The sequence below is a fragment of the Phanerochaete carnosa genome, assembly GCF_000300595.1.
Source record: "Phanerochaete carnosa HHB-10118-sp unplaced genomic scaffold PHACAscaffold_17, whole genome shotgun sequence".
Classification (NCBI taxonomy): Eukaryota; Fungi; Basidiomycota; class Agaricomycetes; order Polyporales; family Phanerochaetaceae; genus Phanerochaete; species Phanerochaete carnosa.
Genome location: NW_006767644.1, coordinates 49,428 through 70,314, shown reverse-complemented (window position 1 = coordinate 70,314; position 20,887 = coordinate 49,428). Strand labels below are relative to the sequence as shown.

Below are 20,887 nucleotides of genomic sequence, written 5' to 3'. Positions count from 1 at the left end.
GTTGCCGTATCAGGGTAGTGGTGTGAGCCTGGTGGCGTCTGGCTTGATCCGCAAGGTCTCGCGTACGCGCATGCGGAGCCCATCTCTCTTTTGATGCCACTCCATCCTTCCCCCAATATGAAGCATCATGGGGCTAGAAATGCATGTTCAGCCAGCCTGCCGTCATAACTGGACGTCTGAGGGACCGGCAGATGTAATTCCATGTTCGCGCCGCTCCTTATCTCACTCGTAAACGTTCGGTCCTGCTCTCGATATTAATGCTGTTATGTAGCAGCCGAATATACGTTCTCTACCACCTCTCCATACCGAAGGAATCAGCTGTCCCAGTCACCCGCCTTGCCCCTGGCTTCGTCGAGCTCTAGTCAATCCAGCCATGAACCCTCACCAATGCCACAGCCCTCGCGTGGCGCGCTGCCTTGCGCTTCAATGGCCTATCATGAAGGCCCGGGTCTTTAGCCTTCGGAAGCATCTACTCGTCCGGCCCGAGGTGCATATGCGCGAGGGTAGGGCTACCGTGAAAGGCGCAGCGAAAGAGGTCCTGGTTCTCCATCTGGGCGCTGTTGCAGATCAACTGCTTGCGCCAGGGGAGGAGGATCGCGGAGAGCGTGTGGTTCAGCCGGAAGAGGTTGTCGTAGCCAGGGCTAGTGCGCTCACTCCTCGTCCTCGCAATCACCAGAATCGTGGATGTTGCGCCGCTCTATCGCGTTAGAGACTCTGGATATACTGTCGATGATGATGTCGATGATCTCCAGAGGCGCGGTCGTAACATCGCACCGCGAAAGCCAACGGACGGCGCAGACGATGAAGGCATTCATCTCGTCCTCGTCTTTACTCCACCTCCAGGCGTCGAACCAGTGAACGAGAAACGAGAAACAGTCATCCGTGGTTGTAGGTTCTTGGACGACGGCCTACGAGTACAATGCAAGCACACATATCAAGGACACAACTACGAAAGGTACGAACGGATAGCGTTGAGGTCATGCGCGACCAAGTTTACACGAGCGCATACAAGCACCAAGATCTCGAGGCCAAAGTTGGACGCAGAGGGGGGCAGATGCACATGATCGACATGAAGGCATTCAGCCATCACTGTCCCGTGGTGAGCGCGTTTGCATCTGTAGCGAATGCGTGGAGGGCGACAACCGGCTTCGAGCAGCGCTGCCATCGAAACAGAGGCACGCTGACCAACGACCATGGCGCGCCATTCGCTAACACACGTCCTGACTCGAGACCCAGGTCTGCGACCATCATTTTTGTGGAAATCACGACGAGAGAGGATCGCAGAGATGGTATGTCCAGGCTCAGCATAGGCATAGGCCATTTTACGAGCAGTTTGGGAGGTGTGCACGTGTTGGAGGTGTCGTCGATCCACGGCGGAGCGATCCTGGCCGCGAAGAAGAGGATCAGGCAATATCAGGTAAATGTATGGCCTTGCATGCGAGTGCTAAGCAGTAGGATAAAGAGTAAATGGGACGTTCGCAGCCTTGAGGCGAGGCAGAGCGAACAGGTGGTGGTGATCGTGGGACAGCTCAAGATGATGATGCTGTGCAGAAGGTACGGATACTGCCGCGAGCATAGTCTGTATGCGCAAGCGAGAGTGCCGAGAAGACGAGAGAACGCTTCAGAGTATTCCGAGTCGTGTGCGTAGGATGGCAGAGATGGAGCTTCAAATTCAAAGCTTCATGAAGGGCTTTTAGCCGTCGGCCACGACAGAATCTTGAGTACCATAAGGACAACGGCTACAGACACACCAAAAGGTACCACAGACCATTGCTTAATAGCCTGGCTCCGGCCCGACCTTCTCATCGTTCCTGACCACTGGCGAGGTCTTGCCAAATCGCCCGGCTCCACAACTCCCCACCTTCAGCTCCCTTCACCCAGCCAGACGTCTTGCGCATGTGCTGTTCCGGGTCGACGCTGCATTGCCAGGATGTAGCGTGTGGTACCACTGGGTGCTGTTCGTCCTCATGCTGGCCTTCCTGGCAGCGATGTACGCGAAGAGGAGCGCGGTGTAGCGCGACAGTGGATTGTGTAGTGCTGAGGGAGCAAGTCTGTACAAAATCGCTGTCATAAAGCGGTGCGATAGTAGGGAAATAAGGCGGTACGCACCATCTTTAAATTTCCGGCTCAGCATGGGTCCCGACTCTCGAGTGTATTCGATGATGCTGTTGATAAGAGGCGCAGCCGACGAGCATCAGCGTCTGTCGAAGATCATTACACAGCAGATGTGAGGCAAATATACCAGACGGTTAGAGCATTCGAAGGGTTGTGGCAGGAGAGCTGAGAAGGCGAACTCTGCAGGGCGGGCACATATATCCTTGTTGAGATCAAATAGTCACGTGGCAGTGTCCATCTCAGATCTCGACTACTACGATCGTTTCTGGCTTCCCTGTCTGCAATCCAGCAGTGTCAATTATGGCCATTGTACTCGAGGTACGCTTCTTGATCAGCATATCCGATTCTCGCTACTATATGACAAGCTGGCATCGCTCCAGACCTTGCCTCACAATGCCCCATCTCATGTTCACAACTGAGCTGGATCTGCGTAATAACCGTATCAAGCCACGCGCTGGCCGTTGTTTGCCAAGCCAGAGCAATGCTTCGGTTTTCCTGACTACCCTCATGCTCGAGTTCAGACACCGCCGGTATCAAATTCACTATCACAGTTCGCGTCTCCCCTATCCTGAAGCTTCGGTACTTACATCTCGCTCATATAGATCCAGTCACCCTGTCGAGAGCCGAGGAATTGCTCCATCTTTCCTCATGCCGGTCTCATCAGGCCGCTCATCAACTGCATTCTCTAACGCCTTCGCCATATCGCTGTACAGAGGCCGACTCTGACGGTAAACGCAGCATCGACCGCTCGTGCGTCGTTCTGAATCATGATTTGACAACGCTTCGCTGTCGCATGAGATGGTACTTACTGCGCCAAGCGTACTACTCCAAGATGGACCAGCCAGTGGGGATGGCGAAGCAACTGACGCCGTCCATCTCGAACGTACGTCGCCCCGTCTCTACTGTCCACTTCAAGCTCAATTTCTGCGTCTAATTCTATGCTGAGAAAAAGTCAGTGACTCTACAGTCTCGCAAAGAGTAGACACTTTACACGACTCTGAAGCAAGAGATGTACCGGCAGCACCATGCTCGGGGTGTTCGCAAGCATTCTGTGACATCCCAGTACCATGGCTGGACGGCTGCCACCTGTACAACATTGCAATTTGTGAGCCCACAATTCAGGCCAATATTGGCACATGTTGACGCATAAGACAGCTGATGTGCACGACTTTCCCCGCGCGGGGGTGGAGCTGCGAAGGAATATCAACACTCAGTGTTTGGATATAATTGATCTCGAGTCGGACTCCGAGCATTCGAGGTACGGTATGACCGTCACTTCCTATATCGAGTTACTTAATATTGGGGACAAATTCTGCAGCGCTCACACGGTGGCAAATGACAGGAAATGTAAGAAATCGACGCTTGCACGATGTCGCTATGCTGAGAGGTACGTCAATTTGGAGCCGTACCACTTCTGCGTCGCGGTTGCATGGTTTATTCTCTCGCGCTCTAACTTGCAACGTGGCGCATGCTCTTGCGCGAAATCGTCGCGAAACAACATTCCGACAAGGATCTCGTGGATGCCAGAGCGGCAGCAAGCAGTATTTCGCAAGCACTGCCCAACGTTTTCGCGCTTCCGAAGAAGCGACAGCCTCTGATGGGGCTATTAGGCACGGCAGGCAGTCTGATTAGAGGAACGCTGCTCACCACTGGGTAGCTACTCCTGTGCTCGCTTCTAGGCAACAAACAGAGGGTGCAAGAGGCCGAGGCGCATGCGCTCGCGGAAGCTACGCAGTGTCCCAAGACGAGCTGATCAGTGTCGAAAAGGTGTGTCGAGCGGCGAGTCTTTCTGCATCGTATCGCTTATTACCTATGCTCTAGTGTGCGAGAAGAAGCGTTCAGCTAGTTACTGGGCAGTCTTTATTAACACGTTTTGTCTTTGAGCGTCCACCGTATAGCTCATCGAACAGACAATTATATTGTCGTGTTTGATTGTCCAAGGCGTCTGTGCAACAGTCTCTTCACTCGAGCCATCATTATCACATGCATGAACGACAAATTCGACAGCGCAATCTAGTACTCAATGTACTGGTAAATATACATGTTCAGCCTTCGGAGTCTGCACCGTCAGCCCCAGGACCTCCGCCGTTCCTGCTCTATCCGCGCTGCCTCCAGCCTTGTCAGCTCGTCCATTGACCTCGCTACCGTGACTCTTCCCAGCGCATGACGCCGCGCCTTGTGCTTGGTGGCCGACAACGGAGAGCGCGAACTCCGATATTCGGGCGTGTTGACAGCTGGTATTGGAGAACCCTCGTGCGGTATCGTGGAGCATGGTTCGGCTTGGGTGAGTCCTTGTGGCGGATCGGATAAGATGGCCAATTCGGGTGACGATGATGGCTGCGGTCCAGACGATGATGACAGCTGGGGTTCGGCCAGCTGTTCCTCGCGGCGCTCACCCACGGCAGAGGCGGGTCTGACTCTCTTCGAGAGCAGATTGCACTTGACATAATCGTTGCCTTCTTCGTCCCAGTTCATGATGTGCCCGATTCAGGGGCAGCCGTCGACCTCGCACGTGGACCCGTACTCGTTGTGTGACTCCCCGAGTGCGACGTGTAGATAATACAGGATCAAACCTTGGTCGCCGCGGAGCTTGTCCAATTTGTACACCTTCTGAAGAGTGCGTCATACCGCTCCGTCAGCGTCGTGCTCTTCCAAGACAGTCGCTGAATCCACTCCTGAAGGTCAGCTCGGACCTCAATGCCGTTGCCGTCCTGCGAGATGCCTGCCGCGGCCTCAGCCGGTGCAGCGGACTCAACAGACAAGATGTTTGCCACCCTGACCATCCTCTCCAGAGCCACACTGATGTTGTGGCGATAAACATCTCGAGGTGATCCTGGTTGGCGTGAGTGAACTCAGATGGGATATACTCCGCCAGGAGTAGATCGCAGTCGGCGGCTGTAGTGCGCCCCTGCTCGGTGAGCACTGGGAAAATGCACCTTACACGTTAGCAGATGCTCCCCCCTAAGCCAGGTGTGCGCTTACCTGGATGTTTGTCAGCCATGGATAGCATGACCCTGTAGCTCCGAGTCTGCATAGCTCCAATGTATGCCCTATGCAGCAGAGCAGAAGTATTGCAGTGCTTGGAATAATCAAGGACAAATTGGAGAAGGAGCCGCCGCACCTCAGAACCGGGTCTTGAAGTGGCTGCACGAAGGAGATCCAAGGTACGCTCATGTGGAAGCTGCTCTTAATCACAGCATTTCTCTATCTACGTGACGACGTGAGAGTTCTGAGATGACTTCGCCACCCAGGACAATGCTCGCAGGAGGACGGTCTCCCTGACCTCGCCGAACAGCTCTTCTTTTCACTCCGAGCCATCTGATGCCCCGGCAGAAAGGGCTTCCTGTGCTGCGGTGCGCATAGTTTCCTCCTTGAGCTGTCGGGATCCAAAGCGTGGCAGCATGGTTCTGCAGCTGAGGAGGTCGATGTTGCGCCAGCTGAGTGGTAGTCGCTTCCATTCGACACGATCTTGTGATTCCAATTTGTCGTCGTCTATGCCGAATAAGACTACTGCAATAGCGGCGAGAAGGAAAAGTAATATGAAAATGATGCGTTCCTGAATGGAACCGTCAGTAAAGGCTTCTAGGAATTCTGACAGAGAATATTAGGCTGCGAGCAGCATGTTCGGTCTTGCATGACTTACCATCAATGAAATGGCGCCATCGATGATGCAGCAGAGCAGTGTATGCTCGACCCCACTTAAGATAGAAGACCACTGAATAGGACGTAAATTTACAAGCTGCAATGACCGCCCATGCCGTCGGAGACTTGTATGGGCACCGGTGAAAGAACACAGGCAGGACAGTGAACACGGCGACCACCAGCAGGAACAGCGCCGTCATAGCCGTTAAACAGATCGCGACAACGTCGTCCAGGGTCCAGAGCAAGATGACCATGCCTATCAGGAAGAGGATCATCACGACCTCGAGCAATGCCGGCACCGTCGAGACGATCGCCGAGACGTTCCAGGCCTCCCATGCCTCGAGCCGAAACTGCCGCACTATGACGTTCTCCCGCGGCATTGCAAGAGGTGAGTTCCACTGCATGTATTCACGCACCCACTGCTTGACCAGGATGCCCAGCAGGGCGGCAGCGAGACTGAGGACGAGGCTGGTGAAGAACAGAGTTTTGATCCATCGTGCTGGGCTCGAGGGCCGGAATGGCGGTGGATCGTTGGGGGATAGCAACTGAGGAGGGGAAAATATGGGTATGGTGAGGGTGGCAGAAGATCCTTGGAATCTAATTGAGGATCTGATTGTTTTGAGCGATCATCTGAATATTCGTCGTAAGCAGTTGGTTCGTCAGGTCGGCGCTTGACGGCTGGAGCATCTGGTAGGTCTGGACGACGAATGCAGACAGGATGGCGGAGAATAGACCAGCCTTGGTGGGTGTCAGGTCAAACAGCATGAAGATGTGGATGGGGAACGTACGAAGACGAGCAAAGTATCGATATTTTCAGAATATCCTTCCATCTTCCCTTCGTCACCCTTCGCCACAGTATTCTCTATACCAACCCAGCCGGAGAGACCTGAGTTTTCCTGGGGCAGAGAGATATGAAGACGAGCCGCTGAGACAGAGTTCGACTTATATTCGGTCTGCGTACCTTGGCATTCGGACCGCCCGCCCGATTTCTGCGTCGTGAAGTCTTCACTGGCATGCGGATTTACAGCGTACTCTGCGACGATGGAAACAGTGACGGGTGAATAGAGAGAATGAAGAGAGAGATGGTAGCAGCCCAACAGGAAGAGTGTCGGACTGGGTACGGGGCGAAGGAGGGAGACCAGGTCTAAGAGTGCGGCAGGTCTAAACCGCGGTCCAGGATGAGACCGCGGCAACACTAAGAGTGCCTGACAAGTACTGGAAGCATGTGTGGCGCGTGTACCTTCGAAGCCACCTCACGTTGGCTGTTGAAAGCTGGAATGGAACCAGACCTGAGATGCATGTCACTGGCAGAGCGCCTACACCGCCGACCTGTGCTCAAGTCGTCAACGGAGGATAGCTGTCGGTCAAATCGTGACGGCTGTGGCCAATAATTGGCTGCTACATTGACTTGCAATCAACATCTGGCAGCTGGGCGGTGTGCACTGTTCAGCACCACCGCCTCGCACGGACAAATAGGCAGTGTCCTCGTTTTTCGATGCTGCAGAGCCTCAGTGATGTCTACAGTCATACAAAGGAAGCCCTGAGTGAAAACCTGGCAGTGATATACGAGTATCGTGGCGGCCCGAATCGTACTCTGACCGAACGTAGAAGTACTTTCCAATGACGTACGGACAAGCAAGCGCAGATAGCACGGACATGGAAAGAAGAAGACACAGGCGACTGCAGAGCCTTGTGCGCACATCTTCCTGCACACATACCAATGAAACCTTCGGTTCCATCTCGCCGGTGGTGTCCTGCCGTTTCCTCCGTGTGATGTCCTGCTATGAATACTGTGCGCCTCATAGAGCCTCCGTCAAGGCCAGCTCCGCGTGTCTGTGGATGATCAGCTTTGCTTACTGACGCGCAAAGTTGCTGCTCTTACTTTCATCCTCGCGGATGATCCGCAGTGGTCCAGAATATCGCGCTGTCAGCCCGTTGACCCGACAAAGTAGGTGCTTCCCGCCACGACGTGCCCGCATAGCTACTGCCTCGTCTGGTATGGCATAAGCGTGCGGGGTTGAGAATCGGACGGCCAGAGAAACGAGCCTCTTGCTCTTTTTGCTCCCGGACCGCCTATTTGAAAGCTATGCGAGCCGGGGTTGGAGCCGGAGAACATCGCATGCGGCTCGTTGGAGATCGTGTATGGCGCCACGTTCACTGGTTCGAGTGTCTTGGCGTGTGCTCTGAAAATCGCAGCTGGTGCAGGCACTGCGTAGCCCTGGGAATGATCTTCCAAGTTATTGTCTCGTGCCCTGGGCGAGTTCCAGAGACAATGTTCAGCACGTCGCTAGTACCAGCTGCCTCCGAGGAGTCAACCGCATCGTGCAAGCATCGGACATACCGTCGGCGGCGTTCACAGGTGAAAGTCCGCATAGCCATTTGGGAAGCTAAGCTCGTCGGTCAGGCCGTATGCCACTTCTTGTGTCCGAGTCGGTAAGGTCCGCCTCCGGAGCAGTGGTGTCGGCCTCTTCCGCTACTCGTATGATGGCGCTTCCTGCGCATCGCTTGGTGCGTCACTGCTGTTGCCTCTCGTCTCCTCAGCCCGTCCGTGCTTTCCGCTCACGATGCGGCCTGCGCCGTCGCTCTTCGTCCTCAAGAAAGGGGCGGAGTCGGTGCCCGCCTACGGAGGCGCTTGTCGCAGCCGGATGATCCCTACGAGCTCGAGATGTGAGAAGTGTCAGGAACATAGAGCGCGACGCCAACAAGTAGGTAGAAGGAGATCGTGGCGCTTCTACGCCCTCGGGCGTACTCGATCCAGGCCCCGGTCTCGACTTTGTGCTGGCTAAGAACTGTTGTTGTCACCGGCCCAGGCACATGAGCAATTACAAGGACGAGCTGCCACCAATATGGGCATGCAAGTCGCAGCGGAAGACGCAGTTCCCGATGACTATCGACCCGGACGAGCTCGCTCCTGAGCTTCCTGGACTCGTGGCGCCGCCATATTGAGATACGTCGTCCAAATTTTCGATCTGGTGCGGTTGCGCGGTCATTGATGAGGTGTACAGTGGTGTGCGACGACGGACAAAAGAGGACATCACATGGGTAGAGACCGTCTTTGCTCAAGTTTGTTTTTCGGCGAGGATCCCGGGAAGCTGCGGCGGGCAACTTCAGAGTCACCGTCAGACGGCTGTGGTGCACTTTCCTCGACCTGAACCTGTGCATGCGGTCATTTGGCGGGTGCGTTCCCTCGTCTACTCATCGGCCCTCGATCTGGCATTGCCGTTCAGCCTCGAACACGCTGGCTCGTGCCACTCGTTCGCAGACGACGACCTCGTGAACATCATCCAGACGGCGACCGAGGCCATTCCAGGTGCACACCGTGCACGGGGCGGCCCCGCCATCTTTCGCGTCATCGAGATCCTGGGCATGGCTCAGGGCCCGCAACAGGGCGCATGCTCAATAAACGAGATCCGAACATTCCACGGCTCGAAGTCGTTCGCGGACCTCGAGGACTGAAGCCGGGACCCTGAGACCGCAGGCGAGGCGCGCCAACTGCGTGGGAACATCAACGAGCTAGTGCTGTACCCTCGTCCAGGCTAAGGCGACGGTGTCACTCGTCCACGGCTCAAGCATCTGTTGCGGGTGCACAACGATGCGCACGGTTCTGGGAGGCGCAATCCAGCACCGCTGTTACCTTCGTGTTACTCCCCGCGCTCAGCTCATGAATTTCCCTCAATCTCACTTCCTTCAGGCTGGTGCTCCATGACCATCTCTGGCATGCAACGGCCCCTTGCGACTTTAGTAGGGGCTTTCTCCGCACTGCAAAGTTTGCGCATTTGAAAGCTTAGAGACGATGCGCGATTTGTCTACACTACTCTCAGGTTCGTTTCTGTATACGCTCTAGCGCTCTTTAACTTCGTTGGCTTATCCTCGTCGATAGCCCCGCCGCAAGCGAGCTTTTTACCAACCGCCACGCCAGATCTCGTATTGTTTTTAGAGGTAATGTAGACACTATATGCTCTTATTCTAGAAATCAGCTCTGAGGAGGTCCGCACGCTATCACGGCCGGGATCGAGCGAGTCGCTACAACCGAAGGGACATAGCTCGTGCATCTTGGCAAGACGATGTCTCTCGCAGCCAAGTCACCGAGGGCTCCAAGAGTCTGTTTGTCCTCTTGTAAGTGCATGCTCGTTTATTGTCTCCAGGTGCGGCAGCTAAGATACTACCGGCGTAGCGCATTTGGCGAGAAGAACGCGAGGCCGCGTATCCGACCTCCGCTCTCGCCTTCTGGGTCCATAGCTGGTAAGCACCAAGCTTTCGCAGAAAGCCGATGCCTTTTTGCATCCCTTCCTGCCGACTCTGCCATGCCATCTCCAACTCGGCATGCTCGCGCTGCGTCAGCCTTTGCGACTCACTTACAGCAGCATCGGCCGCCATCTCACTGCTTCGCCATCAAACACCAAGATACGCTAGGCAAGGGACGAGAAGGTGCATTGCATTATGTTGAGCGTCTGTTTCCGTACATGGAAATATCTACGCAACCGTGAAATATGACTGCATTTGCTAATTTGAGCTGGAGAATGTGGTACAAACGGCTCTTCGTACCCTGAGGTAATAGCTATTGTCAACGGTGCGCATCATAGAGATGAATATTTTCGGCGAACGGTCGACCTTGCTACCATCAGCACACCGGGTCGAGTCACTGCTGCCGTGTTATGGGTAGTCTCGCGAAGTTTAATGCCGTGCTCAAGAACTGTGTGCAGGCATTAGCTCGATATGCCAGATATAGAGGGAACGGGACGTACGCCTTCACCAAGCGTGGATCTATGTCCGCTTGCCAGGGACCATGAACATACCTTGCGCCCGCGACGTGCACTTCTACCCAGGCAGCCTCAGGTTCTTTTTCCCTTCTCGCCTCAATGCGCTCCTAGACGTGCTCCCCGCACTGCATGGCCTGCAAGGCACAGTCGGTCCCAGTTCTACCCGACGCAGACATTCCCGAGGTCTTTTCCCGCGCAGCTAGCGCAGACCCGAGACGACGATGACGCCGCCACCCATGGCCTGCAGCGCGCGATGAGTGACACATGGAAAGGGGGCCGGGAGAGAGACGCACCAAGGTGTGGTTCATGCTCTGCGCCGTCGCGGCTTGCCCCACCTTCACCGTCTTTAGGCGTCTAAGAGTATCGACGGAGGCAGGCCGCCGTCCGGCTGTTCCTTCCTGTAATTCCATCCACAAACCTAGGAACCTCGACAGGAAGCTGTTATTTGAAGCCCGTACCTCGGCTGCACAGCCTTTGAGCCGCACTCGATGAAGTCTCCCTGCCAAACGTGCAGCGCCGTCGGGGCGCGCGTATTGGCTGTGTGTGACGGATGGCACAGTCAGCGGTGCCGGTAAGAAGAGGTGCTGATTGGGTGGCTTTCCTTGGAGGGACTGCGTGCGAGCCGATGCCTGCCCAAGAGCTGTGCGGTCGGGAAATGTGCGAGTGCCGGATAAGTGATGAGTATCCTGATTCCTGGCTGCACATTAGCGATTGCACGGTGCACGTGCGCGCGATGGTGTGCACAACGTGTACAGGAAATTAATGGACTGCTGCTCGACCTTGGGGTAGGGGCTGTCGATGTTTCCGACATCGCCATGTCGGTGGTTGTAGCACCGCAGCAGGGTAGAGCAATGGAGCGCACTTATAGCGGCATCCCCACCTCCATATCCACTGTCGCTCGTTCTCGACAAGTGCGACCCGCTCGTGGTCAAGTCCTTTCCTGTCATCAGATTATCCGTCAGCAGGGAGACCAAAGCGCATAGATAAAGACGCACGAGTAGTAGGTTTGTTCTGGCTGACTGCGGCTCACACTCGTCTGATGGCACGGCTGCAACCTTTGAGGTACTCTCTCCGCTTAGCCCTCAGATGCTCTTCACTTTCTCTTCCACGTCCGCGTCCCAGGTCCATCGGTTTGTACTGATGCTTTGGGCAATCTCGTGCTGGACTATCAATCTGTCAGGCCGCGCTCGCACCACGAAACAGGAGTTGAGCTCGCATCCGTGATGGCTGCGAAGATTGCTTGAACTGGAGACAGGCCGTATAGCTCAATGAGCGACTCTATTCTGCGTGTGTCAGGGATACAGGCGCATTGGACATCGGCAGGTCACTCAACATCTGGCCTTTCCTCCGCTTGTCTTACTCCATCTGACGAGGGCTATCAAGGCAGACATCGATGGTGGAACGATGCCGGTTCGTCCTAGTCTCGTTCCCTCTCTTCTGGAAGGTGTTCGCAGAGACCGCACTGCGTGCAGTCAATAAGTAATCGTTAAGTAGGCGTAGTAAGGGAGGGAATGAATACTTGTCAAAACTCCGTTTGTTATATAGCTTGAAGTGTTGATAACGGGGCCGGAATGTGTGGAATCGAGACTAGGTTCGTCCAAGGTTGTGTCGCACTGACACTCGCTGTCTCTTGTCTGCATGACGGGAGGTCTGTGGACGAACGCATTGATGAACGTGTTGAGGTTATGTCATGTGAGCAGAGCACGCAGGCGTGACGGTCCAGAGCTCGTGACACAGTGTGACATTTATGACGTCATGTACATTTTCGCGGTCTCGAACTGCGCCAGGCCCCAGCCTGTATCAAATACACTGCCAAAGACCGGCGCAAGCTCGCTGAACAGCCGCATGAGCGTGGGCGGACGTAATCGAGGTCGACGGCCTAGGACTTGCTTATACGCAAAGCTGCTCATCCCCCGATAGTACTTCTTGACACCGTCCCCTGCTGGATTCATCGGACACTCAGGACAAGCCCCTAGATCGCGCCGAACTCTCATCGACCTTCTGCAGCTCTAGTCGACATCACGTCCGCCTTTCGTCCATTCATCGCTGTCTTCCACTCTCGGTGCCTCGCCCTCGGCACTCCAAAACAAAGTGAGGCCTCTGTCCGTCTCTCCAATCGATATCGCCTTCTCATCTTTCATATTTGCCGCTGTATACCCCTCCGCCTCCTCCCTGCCAACGCCTTTACGTCCTACGATGCGCTATTCTTTGTATATCTCAATTTTGCATCGCTCATGGCAAGTAAATACGCCGACCGTTGCTGCGGAAAAGTCGACTTCCTAAGCCGGCTCCCTACCACTCGCGGAGATATCTCTGATACGTCCTCTCACCTGGAGACCGTGTCAGTTGCACTGCTCAGGAGGGTCTCTAGTAGGACGGCCAGCTCGTCGTGCATATGATTGCGTCTAATGGTGAGTTTAGCCATCCCTAACCTCTTCGTCGGTCACAAATCTTCATAGTCGCGGACCCACTTAACACGTCGTCGCACACTCATGCCCAAACTCTTGCCTTGCCGACTACCCAATGGAAACTCCCCAGTTTTCCATTCCACTCATTGCTCCGGGTCGCGCATTCCTCAGGTGCGGTGTCTGCCTCTGTGTCGAGTGACCTGCGCGGCCAGAATGCAGATTGCCATTGTCCTCGGACTGTCTCGTTTGGCTCTTCAGAAGAGACGTTACCAAAGACCAGCGGCGGTGGCAGCAGCTACGAGAGCAGTCTATCAGCAAGCCACTCGTCGCTCCGAAGTCCAGACAGGAAGCCGCCGCCGCCACGGCCGCAGAACAAGGGGATTGCTGATCTGCCTGCGCAGGCGGCGATAAGCTCGCGGTTCTGCATGCTCCAGATCAAGGTTTCTGAGCCTTCGAGACATATCGCCAAGAAATCGTCGGAGAAGGTGTGCAAGAGCCACATCGGGCTGGCCAGATCCAAAGTCTTGCTCGGTGCACCTAGGACATCGAACAAGTCGAACGAATGCCTACGTCTCGAGGCTCACATCCTCCGCCAGGTCTTTTGCGCTTACGTTGGCAGTCAAGAGGCACGCGAGAAACGCGCGAAGGCGATCCGCGACGCTGGGGCGCCGCTGCTGATATTTTTCGATGCTATGTACTTGAGCTCGGCGCTGACCTTATCCACCTTGGCGACCCACCTCTGACACGCGCTGCGGGGCCTGCTGTACTCGCTGGATAAGGGGCCCACGCGCAGTAAGACGAGGCGGAGCACTTCATGCTGGCCACTTGGATGCCGGACGGCGAGACAGAGAGCTATGCGTGGTGCGAGTGGACACTGAGTCGGTAGAGGCGGTATCTGCCATCACCGCCCTATCGAAGTAAGCCATATCTCCGCTGTTGGATATCAGCGCTGACAAGTACCTGTACTAGATATTCTCCCGACATCAAACAATATGAACTCAATACAGGGCTGCGAGTTTTGTTGCGCCCATGATGCACCCGCCGCTCGGGCCTCCGGTCGTGACGGCGACATTATCGCATCTCTTACCTCTCGCCCTTTGACCCGTACCCTTCGCACATCTCGGCGGCAGCATCCAGGCTCCCCCGTTGGTTCTGATCGCTATCGGCATCAAGCTAGTGGTGAGACGAGACGACGGCACTCCAGAGCTACTGCCTATGCGCACCCAATACCACCCATGCCCACTCGCGAACTATCCGACGGCCCAGGCGTGCTGAGCATGGTCGGGGACCTCGCAATGTCGAGCTATCGGCTGTCGATGTCGATTCTTGCCGCGGTCGTCGCGGCACGGTGGTGGAACGGGCTCCTGCTCCTCGCGACGGCGGCCCACGCGATGCGGGTAAAGACTGAGACGGGCGTCGCTCTGTCAGCCGGAGCGAATGCATCTGCAGTCGCCGTCAGCAGTTAGGTGGAGAATGCACCGTTTGAACTGGGAAGTGGAAGAAGGCGCATGGTCAGCCGGTTGATTCGTGGTCATGTTTTCTGCAGCTCTTGGATTGCCCGTGTACTTACTAGTAGAACTAAGGCAAATGGTATTAGAGAACAGAAGATTGACATAGCTCATAATGCATGTGCGGATTTCGTGCGTCTTAGATAGCTCGAGGCTTGAGCGTGTCCACTAATAAGCGCTCAAGTGTTGGGAGGAGGGCCCCATAGTGATTCGTCGGCGTGCTAAGGTGATTTCTGTAATTCGAACAGTCTGACAGGGAATGAAGTGACGAAGCAACATCTTTCAAACTGATTGCATCCGCGCAAGTTATTTCTCATGAGACCACGAAATATCGATATAACAGCCCCAGTCGCATGGTATTATCATCGGCAGCTCATAGCGGCGGCACCGTGAGGAAGCACGTCAAAAATCCTACATGAGGCAAGACAGCAACTATCTGAACTGAGCTATCACCATCATGAGCGCGTGGTGCCTGGTGGCCTGCCGCTGCCCTGTCATGCGTAATGCCTGAGTATTCGGTGTTGTGCTGGGGAGCCATACAATGATGTGAGCCTACGTACAAGGCACATACAAGATTAGACCTACACCACCGTTAACGATGACCTCATCTGCTCTCTGTGGAGCAGACTTCGTCCCAAGCGCGAGCTTCCGCTCGTTGCAATGAGTACAAAGGCGTGCATCTTGCGGAGCGTAACCATGAGGGCTCTGATCCACTGTCGGTCGCCGTCGTTCGACATGGTGTAGACACTTTAAAGTCTCTTGCCCACGCAGTTCTATCTCCTTCGCATTGCAGCCACACCTGCCTATCTGACAAGTTTGGGGACAAGTTGAATGCGTTGAAGGTCGTGCCTCAGTGCACAAATTCGGAAAGCGCCTGAAGAAACTGCTTCGCCCCACTCCTTCTGCCGGACCTGCTCCTCGAACCGCAGCCGTTGCTCAAATGGCCAGTTCAACTTCGTACAATCATTGCAGAATCTCTTTGCTCAAAAGAACCCTTCAAAATGCTCGCAAAGACCGAGCCTCAATCTGTAGGCTACCGACTGCCTGGTTATCAGAAGCGCACCAGGGACATTTACACGGATCTGCTTACCAATGAAGGCGGGGGAGATTCAGAGAGGATTGCTAAACCCGCCAACGAGCCAGCCCAGCAGACGCACATTCGTCCGGGGCTCGCTGCACCTCACGAAGTGCTGTAAAGTACCATTGAGCTTTCGTCATAACATCGGCAGGCGAAAGAACACACCTTCAAGCACAGCTCCCCCCCCCCCCGGCAGGAACTTGCTCAGCTCTTCGGTGCGCAGTGTCTCCCCCGCCTGGAATATCTCTTCGAGCGTCTCCCTCTACTGTCGTGATCGCGCCCATGGCTGCCTGAAGCTCAGCTCAAACGCCTTCTCGCTGCCTCTGCTCTCGGGATGGAATTTCGGCATCGTCTTCCCACCAGTGAGATCCTTCGTTGCAATACCCTCGGCCAGGCTCCCAGTGATGTCGCAGTCCGCATACACCATTTGGAACTCGCAGATCGAGAGCTCGGGGTCGTGCGTCAGGTCGACGCCTTTGCTACGGAACACACGATTGATCTCGTACACTCAGCTTGACCACCAGCGATAAGCTGCTTCAGGTACAGCGAGGGTCGAGATCGTGGTGAACCGCTTCGTAGTCGTTCTGCCGGAAATCATCGGCATCTCGACCTCGGGGAAGCTGAGGTTGTCGAAGAACCGACGAACATAGTTGACGATGTGATGGCGGGCATTGAAGCTTGAAGCTGAGCCTCGTATCCTCGTGAAAACGAGGTCCGGGTAGAGCTTGCGGTACCGAGGTATTCTGGCTCTCCAGGTCTAAGTGGCCCAACGGCAGCCGGCGGAGGTTTGGGAAAGGAGAGTTATCTCCAAATGCATGGTCAAGAGCTCGACATTCTTGGTAAGTTCCAACGACATTGACGTTGCATGGTGGAAGTGGTCGTGTTGCGCGATGAAGCCCTCTGGGTTATTGGCATCTCTAAGGAGCGACAGTTCCATGAGCGTGTAGTTACCGGGCAGGCAAAAATACTCACTGCTAGAATGCCATTACTTGGACCTTCTCGTCCTCGCCGTGGAGATACACGAAAGTTGCAGATAAGTCCCTCAAGGCATTCAACGATGCCTTCGCGCTCTTCTCCCCGAGCTTGAAGCTGCCCTTAGGACCATGCTTTTCAATATGATGCGGAAGCGGTATCGAGGCCTCGAACTTGTGAGGGTAGAGGTCAGGGCTCATGGTCTTTTGAGCTTGCAGACGTGGTGCCAGCGGAATTCGAGATTACCTGGTGTGGTTCAGTATCTCAAATCATGAGGCAGTGTGCAGGGCCTACGTTCAACTTGGAGACTTCCTCGCTTACTCGTTTACTCGACAGGGCTCATCTGAAAGCATGTTTAGGGAAGTCTAAGAAGGGGAGGAGAGGCAGCGCATCCATGGGGCCCTTGTCCGTTGCAGACTGTCTTGAGAATAGCTCCTGCTTTGCTTCTGATCGTCTTGAACTCGGATGTTACATGACTGGTAAGATAGTGGCATGACCAGCTTTTCTCTACTCATCACGCTTGTGAAGCTGGGAGCCTGGTGGGAGGTAAAGAGCTCAGCGCGCACACCGGAGACAGCACACAGCTCGTCGGAGTGGTGCGTATAGCAGAAGCAAAATGGCAAATTCAGTGCAGAGCTGGTGCAAGTGAAGGTGTGTGGGTGGCATGCATGAGTAGCTGACAGAGGACGCGACCGTGAATGTCACAACAATGGAGCTACTTGTACAGCCTACAGTAAATGCTGCAGCAACTTGCAATTTCCAATTCACTCTTGTCCTCCTCCCTGCTCCTGCTCGTCATTCCCGGCCTTTCCGGCTGACTACGCTGCTGGTGAGCTATCCCACATCGCCATTTCCAAGCCTGCTGCTCTGTAACAACCGTGCCCGCAGGAACCTGGAATGCCTCCAAACCGGCCCAACCTGAGCGGGCCACCGTCGGTCATGTCATTGACGGTTCAGTCTCCTGCGTGCGCTGTATGCACTCGGACACGTAGCATAGGCCTGGGATCTGATTAAGGTGCGCAGTCAACACGATCTTTTGCGAGCCTGACTGATTAAGCCGCCGCTACCTAGGGCACGCACGCCTCTTCGATGTTCGTCGCCAGATGTCAACACCAAGGCATCTTACCAACATTAGATACCAGGAAGGAGATCTTCTACAAAGGCACGTTCTGTCTTCTTATCATATCTCTGACACTCGCGGGCTAGAGCACAGGCACGTAGCGAATTCGAACTTCAAGCTCATCAACTGGAAAAAATCCTCTTCCTTTCCGTACCTGCAACCTTTTCGTGAATTATGCAGTCCGCTATCGCTCGCTATCAGTCTCTGCATATCTTCAAGTTGTCTTCCATTGCGCAGCTCATCATAGGCGTTGCAACGCTCAGCAACGAGACGAGCTTCAAGACGATGTAGGAGAGCGGGGTGATGAAGACGACGAATGCTCGGCTTATGCTCAATTTACTCGCTCTTTGGCAGAGATGGATATTCGAGGACGTTCCCTTCTCCGAGCTGGACGCCAACGGTGCGCAAACCTTTGGTCACTTAGCCACTCGTATGCTCACCTTACACCTGGACTGCGCCATTTAGAATGCCTCAGATATCGACCTCACTCAATATAGTCTACGCCGTTGTCTTGTAGGCTATCAGTGACTGGGTCGGCGACTTATTTGTCGGCTCGCTGGCACGATTCAGTAGCATAGACACAAGGTATACTGCAGTTTTCTCTATTCTGTGCCCGCATGCTGACGAGCAGATTCGTATGCTACCTAAATTTTTCCGCGTCCTGCCCCACCAGAGTCTAGCCGGCCTTGGCGACGTCGGCCGAGATCAGGTATGTCGCCTTGAAAGCTTTAGTAGAAGGGGTGTGCACCTGACTAAACAGGAAGCATGTCTATAGGTGCGTCTTGATGCCCAACAAAATGTCCGTAGCGACAGCCCATCTTCATTCGCGCAGGCCGCACAGAAACTCGCTGTACTTGAATTAATCTACGCTACACGTCATGTTCGCCGTCCTCGTGCAGGCATCTCCCTGCATGGCTACCAACCTGGCATCGGGTTTATCACCAGTCCACGCCCTCCATGTCCCGTAATTGACCACGAAATACAACTTCGTTCGTGCCAACGGCCGAACGGCACATGCGCTGACTTGGGTCAAGTTCGAGGTCGGCCAGACACATATCCCGAAAGAGTTGGTCAGCTATGCAGAGACGATGCAGAGTGCGATGTGAGCGGAAAATAGGTCTTCAGTCGGGACCGCGTGCGCCGTCTTCGTCCCGCCCTGGCTCATTGGATGTTCGACGGACTTGCAAGTCGGCATACGTGGATGTACGCCCTCTCGTCTTTACGTATAGCTCACATACCACATGCATATCCATCGGTTTCGCGCTATTACTAACAAGTGTGAAGATTCTAGCTGTGTGCTCACGCCTGCAAGCCGACGAGCTCCTCATAAAGCTGGCCGTACTGGTTATTTCCATCGCTGCGGATGTCGGCGCTTCCAGACGGCCAACGCCCCGCCGTAAGTCCCGCCTCACTCGACGATCCTGACCGTTCCCCATCTCATCTCCCCTAGGACTGCCTTCATATCGCTCGCGCAACCACTCCTCTAGCCGAAGAATAGCCAGATAGACCTTGTGCATCTGACTACACAGCGTGCAGCATTCCATACAGCGGCCAAGTTCGTCGGAATGGCACCCGTCCGTCACCCTCTTATGCCTATTCTTTACCATGCTTACAAGTCAATTTTCACACCATCCAGCCCACTGCTCTGTGTCCCGTATTAGGCCATCTCGCAGCGACGGACATCCACGCTTAGGCTGCTTTCGCGCCGGCTGGCATCGTGCAGACGCGGAAGAAAAGCAGGGTGGTATCTAAGGGGCTGCTTTCGGGGCGAGGCGACATGCTATACATTGAGCTTACGGAGGCGAAACGAAGTAAAGAATTTTGGTCACACCGTAACTCAAATGTAGGCGTGAACGGAGAAGTATACATTATGGGCTACAAGCCACTTGTCGTCGTTTCATCGAACAACAATTGCCGTATCAGGACAGTGGTGTGAGCCTGGTGGCGTCCGGCCCAATCTGCAAGGTCTGAGATCTGAGATCTGAAGATATCGCTGGCACCCGCATACGCACATGCGGAACCCATCTATCTTTTTATGCCACCCCATCGCTGCCCCAATATGAAGCATCGCGGGGCTCGAAATGCATGTTCAAACAGCCTGCCATCATAACTGGACGTCTGAAGAACCGACGGATATAATTCCATTTTTGCACCACTCATTGTCTCACTCGTGAGTCATAGACGTTAGGTCCGCTCTCAATATCGATTTTGATTCTGTTATGTAGCAGCCAAATACACATAGTCTACCACATTTCTATACCGAAGGACTACGCCGTCCCAGTCACCCGCCTTGCCTCTGGCTTTGTCGAGCTCTAGTCCATCCGGTCACGAACCCTCACCCACGCCACAGTCCTCGGGCGACGCGCTGCCCTGTGCTTCAATGGCCGAACATAAAGGCCGGGATCTTTGGCCTTCTGGAGCGTCCACTCGTCCGGCCCGAGTTGCGTATACGCGAGGGTAGGGCTGACATGAAAGGTGCAGCAAAAGAGGTCCCGGTTCCCTGTCTGGGCACTGTTGCAGATCGTCTACTCGCGCTGGGAGAGGAGGATCGCGGAGAGTGTGTGGGTCAACCGGAAGAAGTTATTGTAGCCACAGATACTGCGCTCACTCAGTCGCCGGAACCGTGAATGTTGCGCCGCTCTACCGCGTCAGAGACCCCGGGTATACTGTCGACAATGATGTCGATGATCTCCAGAGGCGCGATAGCAATATCGCATTGCGAAAGCCAACGGACGGCGCAGAGGATAAAGGCATTCATCTCGTCCTCGTCTTTACTCCGTCTCGAGAATGACTGCACCGCAGATACCCGCTCGGTCCAGCACGCGCCTGTGCCACGGCGACGGAGACTATAGCGAAAGGGGTCCTGGGGCCCATCAGCGCGCCGCTGCAGAATGCCAGCTTGACCTAACGGAAGCCCCTGCTTGAACACGTTGGAGGAGGATGGTAGAGCGCGCGTGACTCACCTCGAGAAAAGCTACCGTTCTGCGACCAGTGTCGGTGCGCACGTTCCTCGTCATTGCGAATTCTACGACCGTGGATGTGGACGTTGCGCTAGTCCTGCTACTGCGAGGTCGCGTTTACAGCTTCAAATACCTTGCGGTCGGGGGCGCCGAAGGCCTACAGCGGTGCGGTTGCAACATCATGTCGGGGGAGTCAACAGACAGCGTGAAGGCGTGCTCGTCGGAGAGCAGCCCACGGGACAAGCTCACGCGGTAGGATAGCAATGGGGGATAACGGATGGGGAAGCAAAGGCAGAGACGACTGGCAGAAATGCCGAGGCGAGA

At 54.9% G+C, this 20,887-nt stretch overlaps 8 protein-coding genes across 8 annotated transcripts; 2 read left to right on the top strand and 6 right to left on the bottom strand.

The window, feature by feature from the left end:
- Window positions 1-650: 650 nt before the first annotated feature.
- PHACADRAFT_201781 (uncharacterized protein) lies at window positions 651-981 on the bottom strand (the record flags this gene model as incomplete). Its single annotated transcript, XM_007402061.1, has 2 exons — window positions 651-908; window positions 964-981. The coding sequence occupies 2 exons, from the start codon at window positions 979-981 to the stop codon at window positions 651-653; spliced, it is 276 nt and encodes a 91-aa protein (XP_007402123.1).
- A 3,201-nt stretch (window positions 982-4,182) lies between these two features.
- On the bottom strand, window positions 4,183-4,590 carry PHACADRAFT_201780 (uncharacterized protein; the record flags this gene model as incomplete). The annotated part of the gene is made up of 1 exon (XM_007402060.1): window positions 4,183-4,590. One exon carries the CDS (start codon window positions 4,588-4,590, stop codon window positions 4,183-4,185), a length of 408 nt encoding a protein of 135 aa, XP_007402122.1.
- A 1,764-nt stretch (window positions 4,591-6,354) lies between these two features.
- On the bottom strand, window positions 6,355-6,671 carry PHACADRAFT_107002 (uncharacterized protein; the record flags this gene model as incomplete). Its single annotated transcript, XM_007402059.1, has 2 exons — window positions 6,355-6,495; window positions 6,546-6,671. Coding segments are annotated over 2 exons (267 nt in total), but the record flags the coding sequence as incomplete, so codon positions are not given.
- Window positions 6,672-8,571: 1,900 nt separating this feature from the next.
- Window positions 8,572-9,213, top strand: PHACADRAFT_201778 (uncharacterized protein; the record flags this gene model as incomplete). Its single annotated transcript, XM_007402058.1, has 2 exons — window positions 8,572-8,685; window positions 8,881-9,213. 2 exons carry the CDS (start codon window positions 8,572-8,574, stop codon window positions 9,211-9,213), a joined length of 447 nt encoding a protein of 148 aa, XP_007402120.1.
- A 1,503-nt stretch (window positions 9,214-10,716) lies between these two features.
- Window positions 10,717-11,464, bottom strand: PHACADRAFT_214429 (uncharacterized protein; the record flags this gene model as incomplete). The annotated part of the gene is made up of 4 exons (XM_007402057.1): window positions 10,717-10,758; window positions 10,811-10,915; window positions 10,976-11,210; window positions 11,262-11,464. 4 exons carry the CDS (start codon window positions 11,462-11,464, stop codon window positions 10,717-10,719), a joined length of 585 nt encoding a protein of 194 aa, XP_007402119.1.
- A 1,287-nt stretch (window positions 11,465-12,751) lies between these two features.
- On the top strand, window positions 12,752-14,391 carry PHACADRAFT_201776 (uncharacterized protein; the record flags this gene model as incomplete). The annotated part of the gene is made up of 4 exons (XM_007402056.1): window positions 12,752-12,856; window positions 12,892-12,928; window positions 12,977-13,619; window positions 14,103-14,391. The coding sequence occupies 4 exons, from the start codon at window positions 12,752-12,754 to the stop codon at window positions 14,389-14,391; spliced, it is 1,074 nt and encodes a 357-aa protein (XP_007402118.1).
- A 1,382-nt stretch (window positions 14,392-15,773) lies between these two features.
- Window positions 15,774-16,683, bottom strand: PHACADRAFT_201775 (uncharacterized protein; the record flags this gene model as incomplete). Its single annotated transcript, XM_007402055.1, has 3 exons — window positions 15,774-16,010; window positions 16,056-16,268; window positions 16,501-16,683. 3 exons carry the CDS (start codon window positions 16,681-16,683, stop codon window positions 15,774-15,776), a joined length of 633 nt encoding a protein of 210 aa, XP_007402117.1.
- Window positions 16,684-20,211: 3,528 nt separating this feature from the next.
- PHACADRAFT_201774 (uncharacterized protein) lies at window positions 20,212-20,620 on the bottom strand (the record flags this gene model as incomplete). The annotated part of the gene is made up of 2 exons (XM_007402054.1): window positions 20,212-20,466; window positions 20,567-20,620. 2 exons carry the CDS (start codon window positions 20,618-20,620, stop codon window positions 20,212-20,214), a joined length of 309 nt encoding a protein of 102 aa, XP_007402116.1.
- Between the last annotated feature and the right edge of the window lie 267 nt (window positions 20,621-20,887).